General features: G+C 31.5%; 2 protein-coding genes across 3 annotated transcripts; both read right to left on the bottom strand.

Annotated features, from left to right (window-relative positions):
• Positions 839-3850, bottom strand: LOC109356538 (protein TIC 20-I, chloroplastic-like). The gene is made up of 3 exons (XM_019599904.1): positions 3734-3850; positions 2671-2864; positions 839-1668 (listed from the first exon to the last, which is right to left on the bottom strand). Exons 2-3 carry the CDS (start codon positions 2852-2854, stop codon positions 1028-1030), a joined length of 825 nt encoding a protein of 274 aa, XP_019455449.1. The 5' UTR covers positions 2855-2864; positions 3734-3850; the 3' UTR covers positions 839-1027.
• Positions 9283-15687, bottom strand: LOC109356537 (cyclin-A2-4-like). 2 transcript variants are annotated; one of them, XM_019599902.1, is made up of 11 exons: positions 15379-15687; positions 15026-15269; positions 14205-14341; positions 13537-13629; positions 12833-12966; positions 11828-11903; positions 11484-11560; positions 10857-10893; positions 10618-10767; positions 9918-10052; positions 9283-9624 (listed from the first exon to the last, which is right to left on the bottom strand). In XM_019599902.1, the coding sequence occupies exons 1-11, from the start codon at positions 15658-15660 to the stop codon at positions 9571-9573; spliced, it is 1419 nt and encodes a 472-aa protein (XP_019455447.1). In that variant the 5' UTR covers positions 15661-15687; the 3' UTR covers positions 9283-9570. The 2 variants fall into 2 exon arrangements, with proteins under 2 accessions (XP_019455447.1, XP_019455448.1); XM_019599903.1 differs by having other exon boundaries at positions 14205-14342; positions 15054-15269.

The raw sequence follows: 15687 nt of genomic DNA, 5'->3' as shown, positions 1-15687 counted from the left end.
TTTAAAACAATAAACCTAATTACTTATATATTTAAGCAAAATATACATTTTAAAAGAACATGAGAAATTGGACAACCTACAATATAATATGAATCAGTTGCAAAATTACATAAGATCCCTTTTCTTAAACCTGAACAATATGAGAGTACATATGTTGTTCCATACTTTGTGTCACTCCATGTGTCATAGGCTTATGATTGATTAGAAAAATACTTAATAATTAAATTTTAACTTAAATATATTTTTTCTGACTAATTACAAACGCATGATACATGGAATGACCCAAAGTGTGGAACAGCAGATGTATACCCGTGATGATGAGGTCACAAGTTCAAATCCTGAAAACAATATATTTATTTTGCAAATAAGGTTGTATATATCTTATATCATCAACCATACTATGTGAGAATATCATGTACTAGACCACTTTTTTACCGAAAATATACTCACATTAGTTTTATTTGTAAAATTGTAATGGAAATCATCCATGAATTTCACCACTATTTTTACACCATAACAAAAAAAACTCAAAATACTTACATCGGTTGCATATTTACTTTTCCACTTTTTATACCACTCCATGTACAATCACTTCTAATTGGTTAAAAAAATTATTGAAGTTAAAATTGTAATTATTAAATATTTTTTGATCAATCATATCTCTCGGCACATGGAGTGGAACAGCAGATATGTCGACATACTTATATCACACCATGGATTGTAGTATCCTATCTATCTTAGTAATTTTGTGGATTAAACAAGTTCACTACTATGTTTAAAGTTACCATAAAAAGGGTACTTTCCCTTGGTAACAGGAATTGAAAGAACTGAATATAAGAGAGAAAAGAAAAAAGATTGAGCCATGATAATACAGATAAAGTAGATCCATATTAAATAAAGTGTGCATAAGGGAAATCTCAAACAACCATTTTTGACATAAGTAGTCTCAAACAGATTACTTGATCTTCAGTTTTCTAGATTAAATTACAATCGAAATCTAAAGGTAAACTTCGTTACGTCATCGTCATTAGTCGTATGGTATTTGGATATATGCGGCATCGCAGATGAAAGGGATATCGGCATACATACCCACAAGAGCACACCTGATGGACTCCAAGACGGTGAACAGATAAGCAAATGAAACAGCAGTCCAGAAATGCATTCCCAGCTTACCCCAGTAGAGCGATAGCGGCATCCATCGGCTCACGGTCCCGATAACCTGAAGGGCGATCTCCAGTAACATTCCCATCACAACATGGAATCTGAAGAAGTGAGGCCATTCTTTTCTTCTTACAATTCCAAGATATGCGACGAAAAAGTACGCCATGAGAAACCAGCTAGGGAGCCTCCCAATCGCTTCGAGAAAAGGGTATGTCCAGAATTCAAAGTATTCCAGAAACGGGTGAAGATTGTATGCCGTCTCAGCATACATCCATGTTTCATGCAGTGGCATCAGGTAAGGGAGGCATGCTAGTGATCTCCAATACCATCTTGGTTTTTTGGTCATTGGAGGATAACGGAAACTAGTCGGGACATCCTTCGATGCTTGAGGGGTCATACAAGACTTTTGCCGCTTGGGTAACATGGGGATTGTACGAAACAGAAGATTTTGACCCCCTCTAGAAAGTAGGCTTGATGGAGCAGACATGTTTGAGAATGTCATCATTCCTATCAAAGAAAGTCGTAAATATTTAATACATAATCAGAAAATAAAATTGTTCATAATACTTGATGCAAAGATTGTGTAGAGACATAAACAAGACTAGTAATAGAAGTGAATCTTCGCAAAACATATACCTATTGTATTAAGAATACTTAGTATGTACTATGTAGTTGTTTGTTTTAGATAGTTATATTCAATATTGGAGGACTGATATTGGTTGAATTATTTCTATCTCTCACCGGTGTCTATAAATGCCATCGCCAGGATTGGCTAAGTAAACTAATGTTCATTCGGCGATTCATCTAATTCAATCCCATTCTTCGGAATTCTAATAGAAAACATCATATTCATATCCCCAATCAGTTACTACTTAAAAAAGTCCATATCATTTCATAGATTCATATCATTTCATAGATTCATATCATTTCATAGATTCATATCATCATATTTAATAGATTCGTCAAAGTTTTACGTTTGTTGTCGACTACCTAACACAACTTTCACTTCATATTCAGGCTTAGGGCCGGTTATGTATTTTTTTGTAATATCAAGGGTGTCCCCTCAACCTAAGGGTAAGGAACTAATCCCTTTCGAGGTGCGTAGCTACCCCTCCCAACAAGTGTCACTCCCAGGAATCGAACCATTGATCTTTTAGTTATCCTGGTTCCTAGGGATCTGGCAGGGCCTTACACCACTAGACTAATGCATCATTGGTGGCCGGTTATGTATAACATAAAGCATGCAGGTTTTATTTTAAAAATAACAATAAATATATTACACCAAGGCCTTTGAGACCATTTTTACCCCATAAAGGCATAAACAACCATATAGAGGGAATCAATATCTAGAATTATTTTGCAATGAAATATTTTGGGCAGTTGCAAGGCAGGGGAAAATCAAATTATACTCTCACAAATAATATCCTCAATAACTCACATCATGATTATAGTTTTAGTTCATGAGAAATGTTAAGAAGTTGACAAATAACTTGAGCATGGCATACATACCTGTTGACAGCCGGGATTTAGATTCTAAATTCTGTTGTCGGGAACTCCGGGTGCTTGAGAGAGCAACCTTAGCAGACATTAGAGAAGTGGAACCGAAGACAGAGCTACAAGGCATGAAACGCTTGCATGGTCTGGAATTCACGGGAGCAAACCCTTGGGATACAATGCAACCATTTTGAATCATGGTTGATCAGCTAGTGTACAAGTACAACAACAACATAATAACAATAATAAGCATCATGTCAAATTAAAGGTTAACTATTTGAACAACATAATTCAAAAAAAGGAAAGATAAAAGGGAATCCATAGCACATACACAAATCACATTGTGAGATTTGCTTTACAATGAAATTATACACTAAAGGGTAAGCAACAACAACAACAACAAACTTTAACCCCACTAGGTGAACTCGGCTACATGAATTGAACGATGTCATAGTGCTCTATCACAAATCATGTTCATTGACACAGCATTAATCTCTAAATCTTTCTCAATTGTTCGACTATGATTTTTCTTAGTCTCCCTCTTCCTTTAAGAATTAGACTAACCTCCATTTGATCTACTATCATGTGTCATATTGGTCGCGAAAATACTTAATAATTATAAATTTAAATTAAATCCATTTTTTCAGCAGATATGCTCCTCTTGATAACATGGCAACCTGGTAAAAGCCCAACCAAAAGCTGAATTCCAACATTTTTTTTCAATTAAATATCTTTAGAAAAAACTCAACAAAACACACATATAAATGTCCAAAGTGACTTTGCTTTTTAACAATAAAAAACACCTTTTTAATAATAAAAAACACTTTTTTAATAATAAAAATATCTAAACAAAGATGCCCTAAGAAATTCGTACATGCCATTATGCAATAATGGTTAAATAAAACAACAGAAACAGTGTTTAGAGACTAAACAACAAAAATCAAATGCAATTGAAATTTTTAGAGGGAAAAAAATCCAATGAATTGAAATGGGAGAGAAGCAATTATATGCAATGTAGTTGGAATTACGGAGATAAGATAGATGAGAATAAAAGAAGAAGAAGAATTAGGGGAAATACCTGAGAAAAATTGGGAATTTCGACAAAGTTGAAAGAATTAGGGTTTGAAGTTGTTACAGATAAGAATAAGAAAGGTTATCTTCAGTGTTTTTGCCTCATGTTGTTTTTTTGTCTTGTAGTAACATTGTAAGGTTGTAGTGTGTTTTTCTTCTCCCACAATAACAAGTTGCAATCATATATTGTTGTTTTTATATATATAGTTAATTAAATAGATATGAAAAATAGGATACAAAATATTTATTGATAATTAAATAGTTGTAACAAATAATAGTAGTAATATGCTAATTTAAAAAGATCACATTTTTAAGAAGAGACATTTCATTTTTTGTAATTCATTTTTAACTTTTATTTCCTACTATAAAAAAGATAATTATATTAGGAATTACAATTTTTTTGTTTCTATCCTTACACCGGAGGTAACCTCTCTGGAGAACATCCACAGATGCGTGAAACTAACTCTCACAACATATATTTTTTCATCCATAAGATTCGAACTCGAGATATTTCGTAAGAAGAATCAAACATGTACCTCTGGATGTTCCCAGTTCGAACAAGATTGCTTCCAGTGCGAGGATGCCTATGGGAAACAAAAAAACATGTATCACTTAAACCAACATATGTTGATAGTAATTGCAATTTTACTCAGTATTATTGCTATCATATCAGTTATTAAATTAGTCAAGATCCTAATACAATAATATAATGAGTAAATTACATTGACACCCCCTGAGTTTTAGTGAAATTACACAAATCACCCCTCACTTTTCTACACCTACACAAATCTCCCATAGTTTGTATACTTTCGTTACACTCACCACCCATGCATAAGGAATAAGTGTAATCTTTTAAAACAAAAAATGTGATAAATGTAATTAAGTTAAACAAAATAGATATATTGTATAGACAAGTCCAAATAATATACAAATCAATGTATCTTTATTATTTTGGTTACATAATGCATCAACATTTCTAAAGAAATATTGTTTAAATCCATCTTATAATATAGTGTAATGAACCAAAAATAATAATGAAATATTGACTTCATATATTATTTGGATTTGTCTCCACAATATATCATGTTTTGTTTAACTTAATTGCATTTATCACATTTTTTGTTTTAAAAATTACATTTATTTCTTATGCAGGGGTGGTCAGTGTAATGAAAGTATAAAAATTATGGGAGGTTTGTGTAAGTGTAAAAAAGTGAGGGATAATTTGTATAATTTCACTAAAACTCAGGGAATGTCAGTCTAATTTACTCTAATATAATAGTTCAATCATTGAGTTAAACAAAATAAACATCCTTATATTTATATATCATTAATTGTACGATTGACCCAACACTTAAAAAAAATTGAAGTATAAAAACAAGGGTAAATTCTATGACATCTCTAGAACACTACACTTATTTTTTTCCTTGTAACATAGTTTATACATATTTGTGAAGCATAAACTGATAAAATCCACATAGGATAAACCTTGTTGTAGAAAAATGTGGGATAATATCTTTGAAAAATAAAACTTCAAAAAATATACCAAAAAAATAAAAGATATTAATTTTGGAAAATAAAAGAAAATTTTGTACCTGAACCTAATTGGGCTAAAACTTAGTAACATGATATACAGGATATAATATGTTACCTATCAAATACATAATACATTAGGAAGTTTGTATATTTAGTCATATAAGTTGGTTAAGTTTGTGGCACATTTTAATTATGGTGCTCTTTTTTATATTATTGATACTAGCTTGTTTGTGAATTCGCTCTCCTATTATTTATAATGTATAATTTATATGTTATAAATATCAAATATAATAATTTATGTTAGATTTTATAATTTGGAGTTGAACATGTTTGATTGAGGTAATTATTCAATTCTATTATTTAAAAATTGAACATTGAAATAATTGAATCACTTACAATTATTTTTATAGGTATTTTCCTTTATGAAATTATACATGTACCTTAGACATCTACATTCAATCAGTACAATAATCTAACTTAAATGAATCAGTAGTGGAATTATATATTTATATTTGTACCTGAGTGGTTATACCGGATATATGGCTTATTGAATGTGTTTAATAGAAGTATTAATCTCTATTAAACAATGATCTTATTGAATCTGTTTTATAATTTAGTATAGAATTATATGGTTTTTACAATCCTAATCAATTAAGTATTGTATATATAAATTAAAATATATCAATTAAAAATAAATTAAAAGTTTCAATCTCATTTCACTTAGAAAAGTTATTATATGAAACAAAATTAGTTGATCTAATTGATCCTCACTCATTGGTCATGCATTAATGAGATATTTAATCAATTTCTTCTTTACCCCATATCAATGGCACATATAAAAAGAAAGGATTGATAGCGTATAATAGTAACTCATAGTCTTTTAGTTTTCCACCCATATATATAATAATTAACAATTATGTACAATTTAATTTTCATTGGAACATAAAATAGTAATGAAAATATGAGATTTAATAGGAGCTCATATTATTTTTCTTACAAATAATGGTTGTTTCCATACCAACAAATATATACATATTTTGACTTTATAACTTACTATATAGAATTATATATACTTCATGATTATTTTTCAATTGATTATGTATATTTTTTACATCCATCAAATATAGTAAAACATATGAATAAATAAGACCACACCTTCTACCCAAAATTATGGGATGGTTTTATGTGGAAACAACCATCTATAAAAACATTATTGAGTAAATTGTAAGTGATTAGTATACTTTTATCACATGATCTTTTGGTGATAACTCATATTCCAAATAAGTTAAATTACGAATTATCTTTCCAAAACACATATGTTATTTACTTTGCATAGAAGAAGCAAAGATAAATAGTAAGCATGTAAGAGTTATATTAAAAACTAAAATAACAAATATCATTCGATAAGATGAAATTATAAAATTTACCACGTAGATAAATTAATTAGCAATTAAGTTAGTAAAGATTGCAAAGTTCTAATTAACATCAATGTGGATCAGTAAAGATTCCATTGGAACCAATTATAAAAAAGTCAGTTGACTCATCGGACTTCTGAGCTTTTGAAGTGGCCCCCAACAACAAAAAAACCAATTTAATATTTTTTTTGTTATACCACCAATTACAACATCAAAGTGGAATGCCAATGCATCATCCGTGTTGATTGAAACATCATTCTCTTTTGATTCAAGGAGTATTAATCCAACAACTCCACTTCTTGGATGAACAACACATTTTAACAATTAACCAATTAACAACATAACTTCATTAACATAAAGTACATAATAAAAGAGAATGACGAACATTTATTTATTGTATTCATTCATAAAATATATTGTATTACCATGAAATGTAGTTATTGTTAAGTCTTTTATTTGAAAGAAAAAAGAAATACCTGAAAATTGGAAGAGGAAGATAATGGAGAATAAAAATGGGAAACGATAGTAGTGGGTAACATTATATTTTTGCGGTGCATTGCTTTGTCTTTTTTAGAAATACCATCCTAAAATAATATAGTGGAAAGAACAATAACTAAATATGTGTTATATTTTCAAATTATATAATTTAGGCAACAATTTCTTTGAATGTGGTAGTTTTTGAAAAAGTAACTAAGATACAGTTTTTTTTAAATTAATTCAAATGGGAGGTTTTAAACGGTTCTAAAAAAATGTAGTTAAAAAGTAATAAATATGATAGTTTTTGAAAACTAAGTAATAATGTGAATGAAGAGAACAATGTGTATATAGTTTTTTGGTAGAAAATAGTGAGGGTAAAATAGGAACTATAAATTACACCATAAATAGTTAGTTATTTTATGTTTTTGCTTTATAAGTAGTATAGATAGTTAAATGGACATTTGACCATATTTTAATAAATAAGTCTCATTTACTAGAGAGATATATTTATCTTTCTTCCTTTTTTATGCGTTTATGCTAGGGATATTAGCTCCCTTGTTATACGTGGTTGAAGTTGGAGCATTGGAGATATGACGAATTGAAGCCTAAGGATAACGAAGATTGTATATTCAATGGTGGTTCACTTGAAAGTGAATATCCATACAAGAATCAGAGCATATTGGTTGGCAAAAACAACATGAATCGTTGCTCACGAACCGATTCGAGGTTCCCCGACCAAACTAGTAAATCTGGATTCTATGAACTAAATAATTAATGTGGGAGAAAGGGTTGAAAAAAATCTGAGCGACCATAGCTAATTGCTTGGCCACAAGCTATGTGTATGATTCATATTATTTTGCCTTCAAATGTAGTTCACATTATATGGATTGGGTGGCAGAAGTACTTCACTCTAATGGTTATTTTTTATCTTTAATAGTTAATATTTTTTTGGAGTAACTCGAGTTCCATGCGATTTTTTGGGTACCACGGGAAATGAGTTGAACAAAGGAGTGGTTAAGTTTAGTTTATATTGATTTTCATTATTGGAACTGAAATAGATCGAGTCGGTCAAGAACAATTTAGTCTAATTCATTTATTTTATTAATGGAACTTGTTAAATTTTTCATGTGTTTATAAGTCTGCCATTAAGTTATTATCCCTCTATAAACTTGTCTTTATTTAAAGATTATAAAAACTTATTTAGTTGCATTTTTTTATGAGTCAACCAAGGAGGGAGAATCATACTACTATGTATCAAGTACCACCTATTGTTAATCGTTCATTGACCTCACAATTTGGTTCAGTTCGAGTGGTTCTGGACTTTATGGAACCGTGAACCAAATTGATTACAAACGATTTCTTAAAATTAATTGAACCGTAAAACCAAACTGAATCACATATTTTGATTTGGTTCAGTTTAATTTCATTAGTTCTGCGATTCAAACTAGAAACACTTACAACCCTATACAAAATGGCACACATGTCACTCATTACGTGTGTCATATTTTAATACATTTTGAATTATTAGATGCAGCAAGTACAGAATAAAGTGAGTTGTGGTTCTACTATTGTCCAACACAAGAATAGTGAAGTACAACAAAATAATAGTAAGAATATTTGTTACATAAATGCTCACTACTTTATGTTAGTAGTTTAAAATTACCCAACTTAGAATTATCATTTTCAAAATATTGAAATTATATTGAGGTATGAAATTTATATCTTGGATTTCAATATCATATGATAGCAGCTATATTTGATCAAATAATGAAAAATTCACCTGATCTGACTAGTCATTAAAGTTGTATTCATCTTGTTTTTTGGATGACATAAAGTTAGGTTACTTATTTCTCCACCCATCCTATAGCGACCAAATTATGCTAGAAAACTTATAAAAATTCACTAAAGTAGTTAAGATCAAATTTCTCCTAAAAGCATGTTTCCAAGAACCTAAAGAGCTTATTTAAGTTTAGGAAAAGAGTTCATAAGATATGTTTATTAAAATAAAATGATATTTTATAAACTCTTTTTAGCTTATTCCAAAAAACTTATTAAATAATCATTTAATTAAGTTGTTTACTGAGAAAGAAAAATTCGTTATTCATTTAAAAAGCATTTTCATTTTGTTACAACCAACAACAATAACCATTACAACATGTGATCTGATGTGAGTTAAGAATATCCAAGGCGAGATGCCTTAGACAACTTAGCACGAACTCCAATCAAAGTTCATGAAATACAATAACAATGAAGCCTTAATCCTACCAGGCCATGAAATGTATATACAAAGTATACTTGAAGAATAGACAAAGATTAGAAATGAATGGAAGAAGTTGAAGGAAAGATTAGATTAGAGACTAATTCTATGTTTGTGTACATATCAGTTAAGAGCCACTTGCATTGGAACCTCCAATCATCTTCAGAACAAAGATTCAATCAATTTTGATGAAGACAATGCTGCTACACATTTAAACTGCCACATAGAACTTCCATTATCAACACATCATGCAAGTAGTTTATAGTAAATAGTACTACTACTAGTTAAAATTCAAAGACACATACAAATAGAACGACAGATACATCTTATTTGCATGATTAAGATTAGAAGATAAATATGCGTATAACTTTTTAAGTGATTATATTACTATTAACTAACTTCTAATCATATATCTGGTCGAGATTTATTGTTCTCACTTTTCACGGTAACTGATATATATGTCTGTGTGTGAAGTCTTGGGGTATTTTTCTTCTTTCTAATTGTCATACCTTGTCTTGTCTGTACTTTGACCTTACAGCAGTTAAAGGGCAGCCATTGGTATTCAGTTGAAGATCTTGTAATGCAAGAACTGTTGTTTTCAAATCTGATGCTTTATAACTTGCACAGTGTTCAAGAGTAGGATTCTGCAATAAACAATAACATAGTATTCATTAGATCATGTTAGAACTGGACAAAACATAACATGAGTTTTATTCTATGTTTGTTGCATACTATTGACATATGATGAAAACAAGACATAGGGTTAAAAGTTGTGAGACATTTTGGTTCCACTGAAAGGGATGAAACTAAAGAGAACAAAACAAAACCACTCTATTCAATTTAGTTCTATTCTATTCAGTATGCACGCCAAAATCTACGTAAGTGTTAGTATTGCTTCCTTTGCATAACTTTATAAAAAAAGGCAGCTCAATGCACGAGGCTTCCACTTGTGGCTTGTTTACGAGTTAAGTTTTGGAGGGGAAGGAAGGGAAAAGGAAGGCGTTAGAGTCATCTCACAAGTGTGGCTACGAAGCCTTCATTTTCCCTTCCAAAATCCAACTCGCAAGCAAATCCTTAGTAGGGTCTAGAGGGTCACCCTTATCCCTGCAAGTGGATAGGCTATTTCCACGATTTGAACCTGTGACCTCATCATCACTAAGCAACAACCTTACAATTGCACCATTACGAAAATATGAATGAGGCACTAACCCATGGGTGGTTTGATTGATCTAATGTCCATCTAGCTAGAAATACAGCTGATGCAGCAATGATAGAAGGAAGGAAGTTCAAGAAACCATAGTCCATAAGTGCTAGTTCAGCTATGTAACTGGCTAAGTACTCCAATTCAAGGTTAGGACTCTGCATATATTTCAATAGGTAAAGTGATTAGTAACACTCAAAACCAAACACTTTGACATAGTCTTAATCAAAAAGCATAGCCCTTTCACCTTGTAAGAAGAAGCTTGTGATGCATGAAGAAACCTCCTAAGATCAAAGAATGCACAAAGACAATTGCATTAAGGATTTACCAGTAATACATTGAAATTTTCCTTTCTCTTTTTTTTGGTATGGATATATTAAACGGAAAAGTGCATAAGGCCCCGATAAACTTTATGCATTTTGCAAGTAGTCATCATGAACTATTTTTTCTTCTTGATTACTCTTTAAACTTTATCAGGTTGGTAAAATTGGTTCATGTATAAATATATTGCTAAATTACTAATAGGAAAGGAAATCACTACAATCAGATTCACAATAGTAACAATGCAGCACTCGCCATCATTCATAAAGGGAGAAGATCGCCATCAAAATACAAAATTGATTGAGAAGAAGATGACAAGTAAATTTCAGAGTTAAATGTAATTAATACAATAATATTGTTATATATATAATAAATAATGACGATCTAACCGTCGAGGTTAAAAAAATGGATGAGTTAGAATTTTTATTACTATTAATGTAATATTATTTTTATCCGGGACAGTTTCTCTTAAAGTTTAAGGGCTAACTAGGAAGAAAAAATAGTTCACAGTGCCTATTTATAATATTATTAATATGAAAATGTTAACATGTACCTGAGGAAAGTTATTGTGGTTGGAGCAAAGAGTTTATATTCAGACAACTTTAACACTTGACTCTCCATTGTTAGTACCTGCAAATCACATTATTTATCAACAATGGCAAAGAGTCCAAAAGTTACATGAATAAATTTACATGAATTAATATAATGTCTATGCAAAATTCATAAATTTAAGAGTAAATTTGTGAACATTAACATACATATATTGTTGAGCTTTCTATTGTTCTCAAGTTTATTCATACATACATAGATTGTTGAAACTACAGTTTTAAATTTCAGTGAATAAATTCTATAATATTTTGGGCATTAATCATTTATTGTTGAAAAGGTAGGAGTTACCTCAGCTTTTGAGTATGTGTTGTCTGTGATGAAGCAGAAATCTTCAATGTGAGGGGCATTAATTTCTTCATACTTCCTTCAGTCACAGAAAGAAGAATAATGAGTCTCCAATAGAATCCTTAAACTGATTTTTATGATATTCTTGACATTAGCTGAAATTTACAAATACTTTAGTATAAAATTAAGAGTAAATATTCATTTCAGTCTCTTTCAGTCTCTTATTTTTTTCGACGTTACCAGTTTGGTCGCTCAAAAATTGAAATACCTAAAATTGTCCCCAAAAATTTTAAATGTGGGTCAAATTAGTCATTTTTAGCAAATTTTACAACACCTGATCGAGACTAATTTGACCCTAAAAAAGACTAATTTGACCACATTTGAAATTTTTAGGGACCATTTTGGGTTTTCCGAGGGACCAAATAGGTAAGGTCAAAAAAACATAAGGGAATGAAATGAAATGAGTCTTTACACTAAAATTAAAAGGTGGTTGAGGATCAATAATCATTCAAAACCAAGTATATCAAGACTCATAAACTGGCTTCAAGTTCATCATGATGTATACCATTAGCATATTTGTTACAATGTATGCAAATTAGAAGAAGCAAATGACACCAATTATTAATTACACAAGAGAGCATGTTCCATCTCTTGTGTGCTATCTTTCAAAGCATAGTCCTAATTGTCAAGGTGACCATTTACTGATATAAATAAACAAGGACATGTTGCATTGTCATTTCAACAAACTCATCAAGGTTTAATGTGGAAGCATACAACAACATCAACTAAAATGAAAAGCTAAGTTTTAATATAACGATATCACGAATGAAAAAAGAGGGTAAGTTTGGCGCAACGATAAGGTTGTTGTTTGGTGATCACGATTCACAAGGTCATGAGTTCAAATCTTGAAAACAACCTATCCACTTGCTGAGGTAAGGCTGCATATGCCCTATTGAAGAACATGAATGTGAAAGCATGCACTCAACTTCATTGGATTTGAGAACTTACGAGGCAATTAGCATGCAAGTGACTCCAAGAAGTTGAAGTCTTTGTCTTTCAACATAACATTTGGAGAGAAACCAATCTATGAGATATACACTGAGGTAAAGAGTGTCTAAACCCAATTTGTATTCCTCAGAAACCTGAAAAAAATAGCATAGGAAGAATACAATTTGATTACTTAAAAATACAAAAAAGAACATAAAAATTTCCTTTGTTTATCATTTTCTCACATAATGCAGCCATAATATTGCGATTGTCACATCACACCATAATTATGGTGTGACACCGCAATCGGACTGTAGCACAACTGCTTCGGATTGCATTTGGGCCACATCGAATTCAAATAAATATAATCACAAAGTAATTCACATTGCATGGTCACAATCTGCATCGCAATGGCCACAATGACTGCAATCGCAATAACCGCAATGCTATAATCCTATTCATGCCATTCCTCATTTCCCATCCCATGATGGCTTTAGTACAATACTTCATTGAATATTGTGTGTTTTTGGGGAATTATATACTCATTTTGTCAAAATCTTAGAATTTTGAATCCTTGTGCACTATGAATGAAGTAGGTACTACTTATAAGCTATGATATTCACATATTTTTAATATTACCACTTCACCATTATCATTTCTCTAACACTCAATTTCTCATGCCTTACTTTTTATAGTCCAACATTAGACAGTTAAATGATGCAAACCTCGACGAGCCAATCAACGAGAATGCCGCGCATGCTTTGAGTGATATCTTGCTGCACCGTTTCCATGAAGTTAGGATGTGGCCTTCTTGTAAGCTGAGAAGTAAAATATTAGACAAACAAATTAAGACATAAGACAGAATATAAGAAAACATGACAGAAAGGTTAAGGATCCGTGGTAATTCGGCATTCTATTTTATAGAACTACTACAAACTATTAAAAACCAAGAATCCTCCAATGTTTCAGTCCAAATTAGCATAAAGGCTCTATCTAGTAAATAAACTACAAAGTTTATAACTGTCTTTTGCATATGAAAAATAATCTTTTCACATCGGCTGCACAATCATGTTTAGAAATTCATCATATCTGTCAAATTAATTATATGCTCCCAAACAGTTCTGTTTCAGTGAATATTTCTGTCTATATCGACAAATTCAATATAGTGAATGGGTATATAGAGATATTGGTGCGAAATGGCTTTTCGTTTTTTTATCGAGTATTAAGAATGTGGAAAGAAGACAATTCTTAATCCTAAACATGAAAAAGCTGGCAGAAAAGGTATGCTTATATTTCCCTAACTTTCGAAGCAAGCAAGTTGGTAGAGACAAAAAGGCTTTATTGGACATTTGGAGACTATTGCATACAATGGCATGACATTTATGACACAAACCTCGGCAACGCGCAAGTTGTCATAGATATCAGTGACATAGAGGCTGCATAGTTGAGGATCTTCAAGATTATCGTCAATGTTAGTGACAACTGGATCCTTCGATGCAATCAAAAGTTCATCAAAACTACCTTTCTCGGCTGCAACAATTTATACAAGGATGTTAGTACAAGGTACAAATATACATCTGAGGAAAAAAATAAATGTATCAAATAAGAAATGGTTTCTTTTATTATATAGTCTTGAACAAATTCAATATCCTAATGAAAAACATTATCGAAAACACACTGACAATAGTTTATAATATTAGGAAGGAAATAAATAGTCTTCAAACCAAAAGAATAACTACATAATTCATTACAGTAATCTCGGACTTCGGAAGCTCGTCCGCCATTGACTACAAACTACAAAGTAATCCCGGACTTCAATAGCTCATTTCTCAAACTGATTTAGGGTCAGAAATAATAGAAACTACAATATTTAATGTATTAAAATTGTAGGAGTAAACCTCAATTCAGTCGACGAAAGATGATGCTACTAGTTGGATCCTTGAAAGATTGTGTCACCCTCGATACAGGGACTAACTGCAACAACGTTGCGACCTTTTAAAACTTGAGAGTTGTTCGGTGACACAAATCTTTCAAGGATTCCAACTGCTGATTTTGTCATCTTGGGAGGATTTAACTGACGGTTTCCTCAAAATTGGAGTAAATGTTTGAGCAATGCTTTAACCATGTAATACACTGAAAATAGTCTAAACATTCAAACTTTCACAGTGGCATATTAATGTTGCAGTCTTTCCAGGTTAGAATACAGACGAAAACCTTTGTTCCTAAAAATCGAAGGCTGAGCAGACGTTCCAGAACTCCGATTTTCAATCAGATTATCATCCTTGCCACACTTATTGGAATCCAGATTTAGAAGTGCATTGTTTTCCAAATTAGTTGAGCAAATAGTATTGTCCGATTTAACTCCTATTTCCGGTAAACTCTTCGCTTTGGAGCCAACTTGAAGTTGAGGTAGCTTCAGAGCAACAGGAGGAGCCTTCAGCAGCTTTCTTTTCTTAGCCTGCCAGAAAGAAAATGTCACTTTTAGGTGAGATGAAAGTATCTTTTCATGAATGTCATAATCAATCCACCGATAAAAAATACGTGAAGCTTGGGATATGGATACAAACCTGAATTATCGTCGAATGGAAACAGCTTTTGTATGAACTTTCGCAGCAGACATTAGTAACATCCTGAAGAACGGTCCTCTTTTTACGTTGAAGGCATTTACTATTCGTATCAGAAACTGCTCTTTTTGGATTGGCACGTAATGGTTGGTTCCGATTTCGTTGTGCTGGCTCCTTCAAAGGGGGAAGCTGCTTAGACACAAGAGAAGAAGCAGCAGCTTGAGAACGAGTCAATCGAGTAGGGAATTCTCCTGCTTTCAACACAGCACTGCTTTCTTTCTTCATGTCTGCGAAAGATTATGTACAACAGAA

This window comes from Lupinus angustifolius, chromosome LG09 (genome assembly GCF_001865875.1).
Source record: "Lupinus angustifolius cultivar Tanjil chromosome LG09, LupAngTanjil_v1.0, whole genome shotgun sequence".
NCBI classification, from domain to species: Eukaryota; Viridiplantae; Streptophyta; class Magnoliopsida; order Fabales; family Fabaceae; genus Lupinus; species Lupinus angustifolius.
The sequence above is the reverse complement of the archived record's forward strand: the minus strand, read 5'-3'. Positions and strand labels throughout refer to the sequence as shown.

Excerpts from the sequence above, each read along its gene's own strand:
- LOC109356538 (XM_019599904.1), bottom strand. The coding sequence starts at position 2,854 with ATGATTCAAAATGGTTGCATTGTATCCCAAGGGTTTGCTCCCGTGAAT. Across the intron at positions 1,669-2,670 it reads TAAATCCCGGCTGTCAACAG|GAATGATGACATTCTCAAAC; the intron begins GTATGTATGCCA and ends TTTCTTTGATAG.
- LOC109356537 (XM_019599902.1), bottom strand. The coding sequence starts at position 15,660 with ATGAAGAAAGAAAGCAGTGCTGTGTTGAAAGCAGGAGAATTCCCTACT. Across the intron at positions 11,561-11,827 it reads ACACATACTCAAAAGCTGAG|GTACTAACAATGGAGAGTCA; the intron begins GTAACTCCTACC and ends TGTGATTTGCAG. Across the intron at positions 9,625-9,917 it reads CAAAGTACAGACAAGACAAG|TTTAAATGTGTAGCAGCATT; the intron begins GTATGACAATTA and ends TCTATGTGGCAG.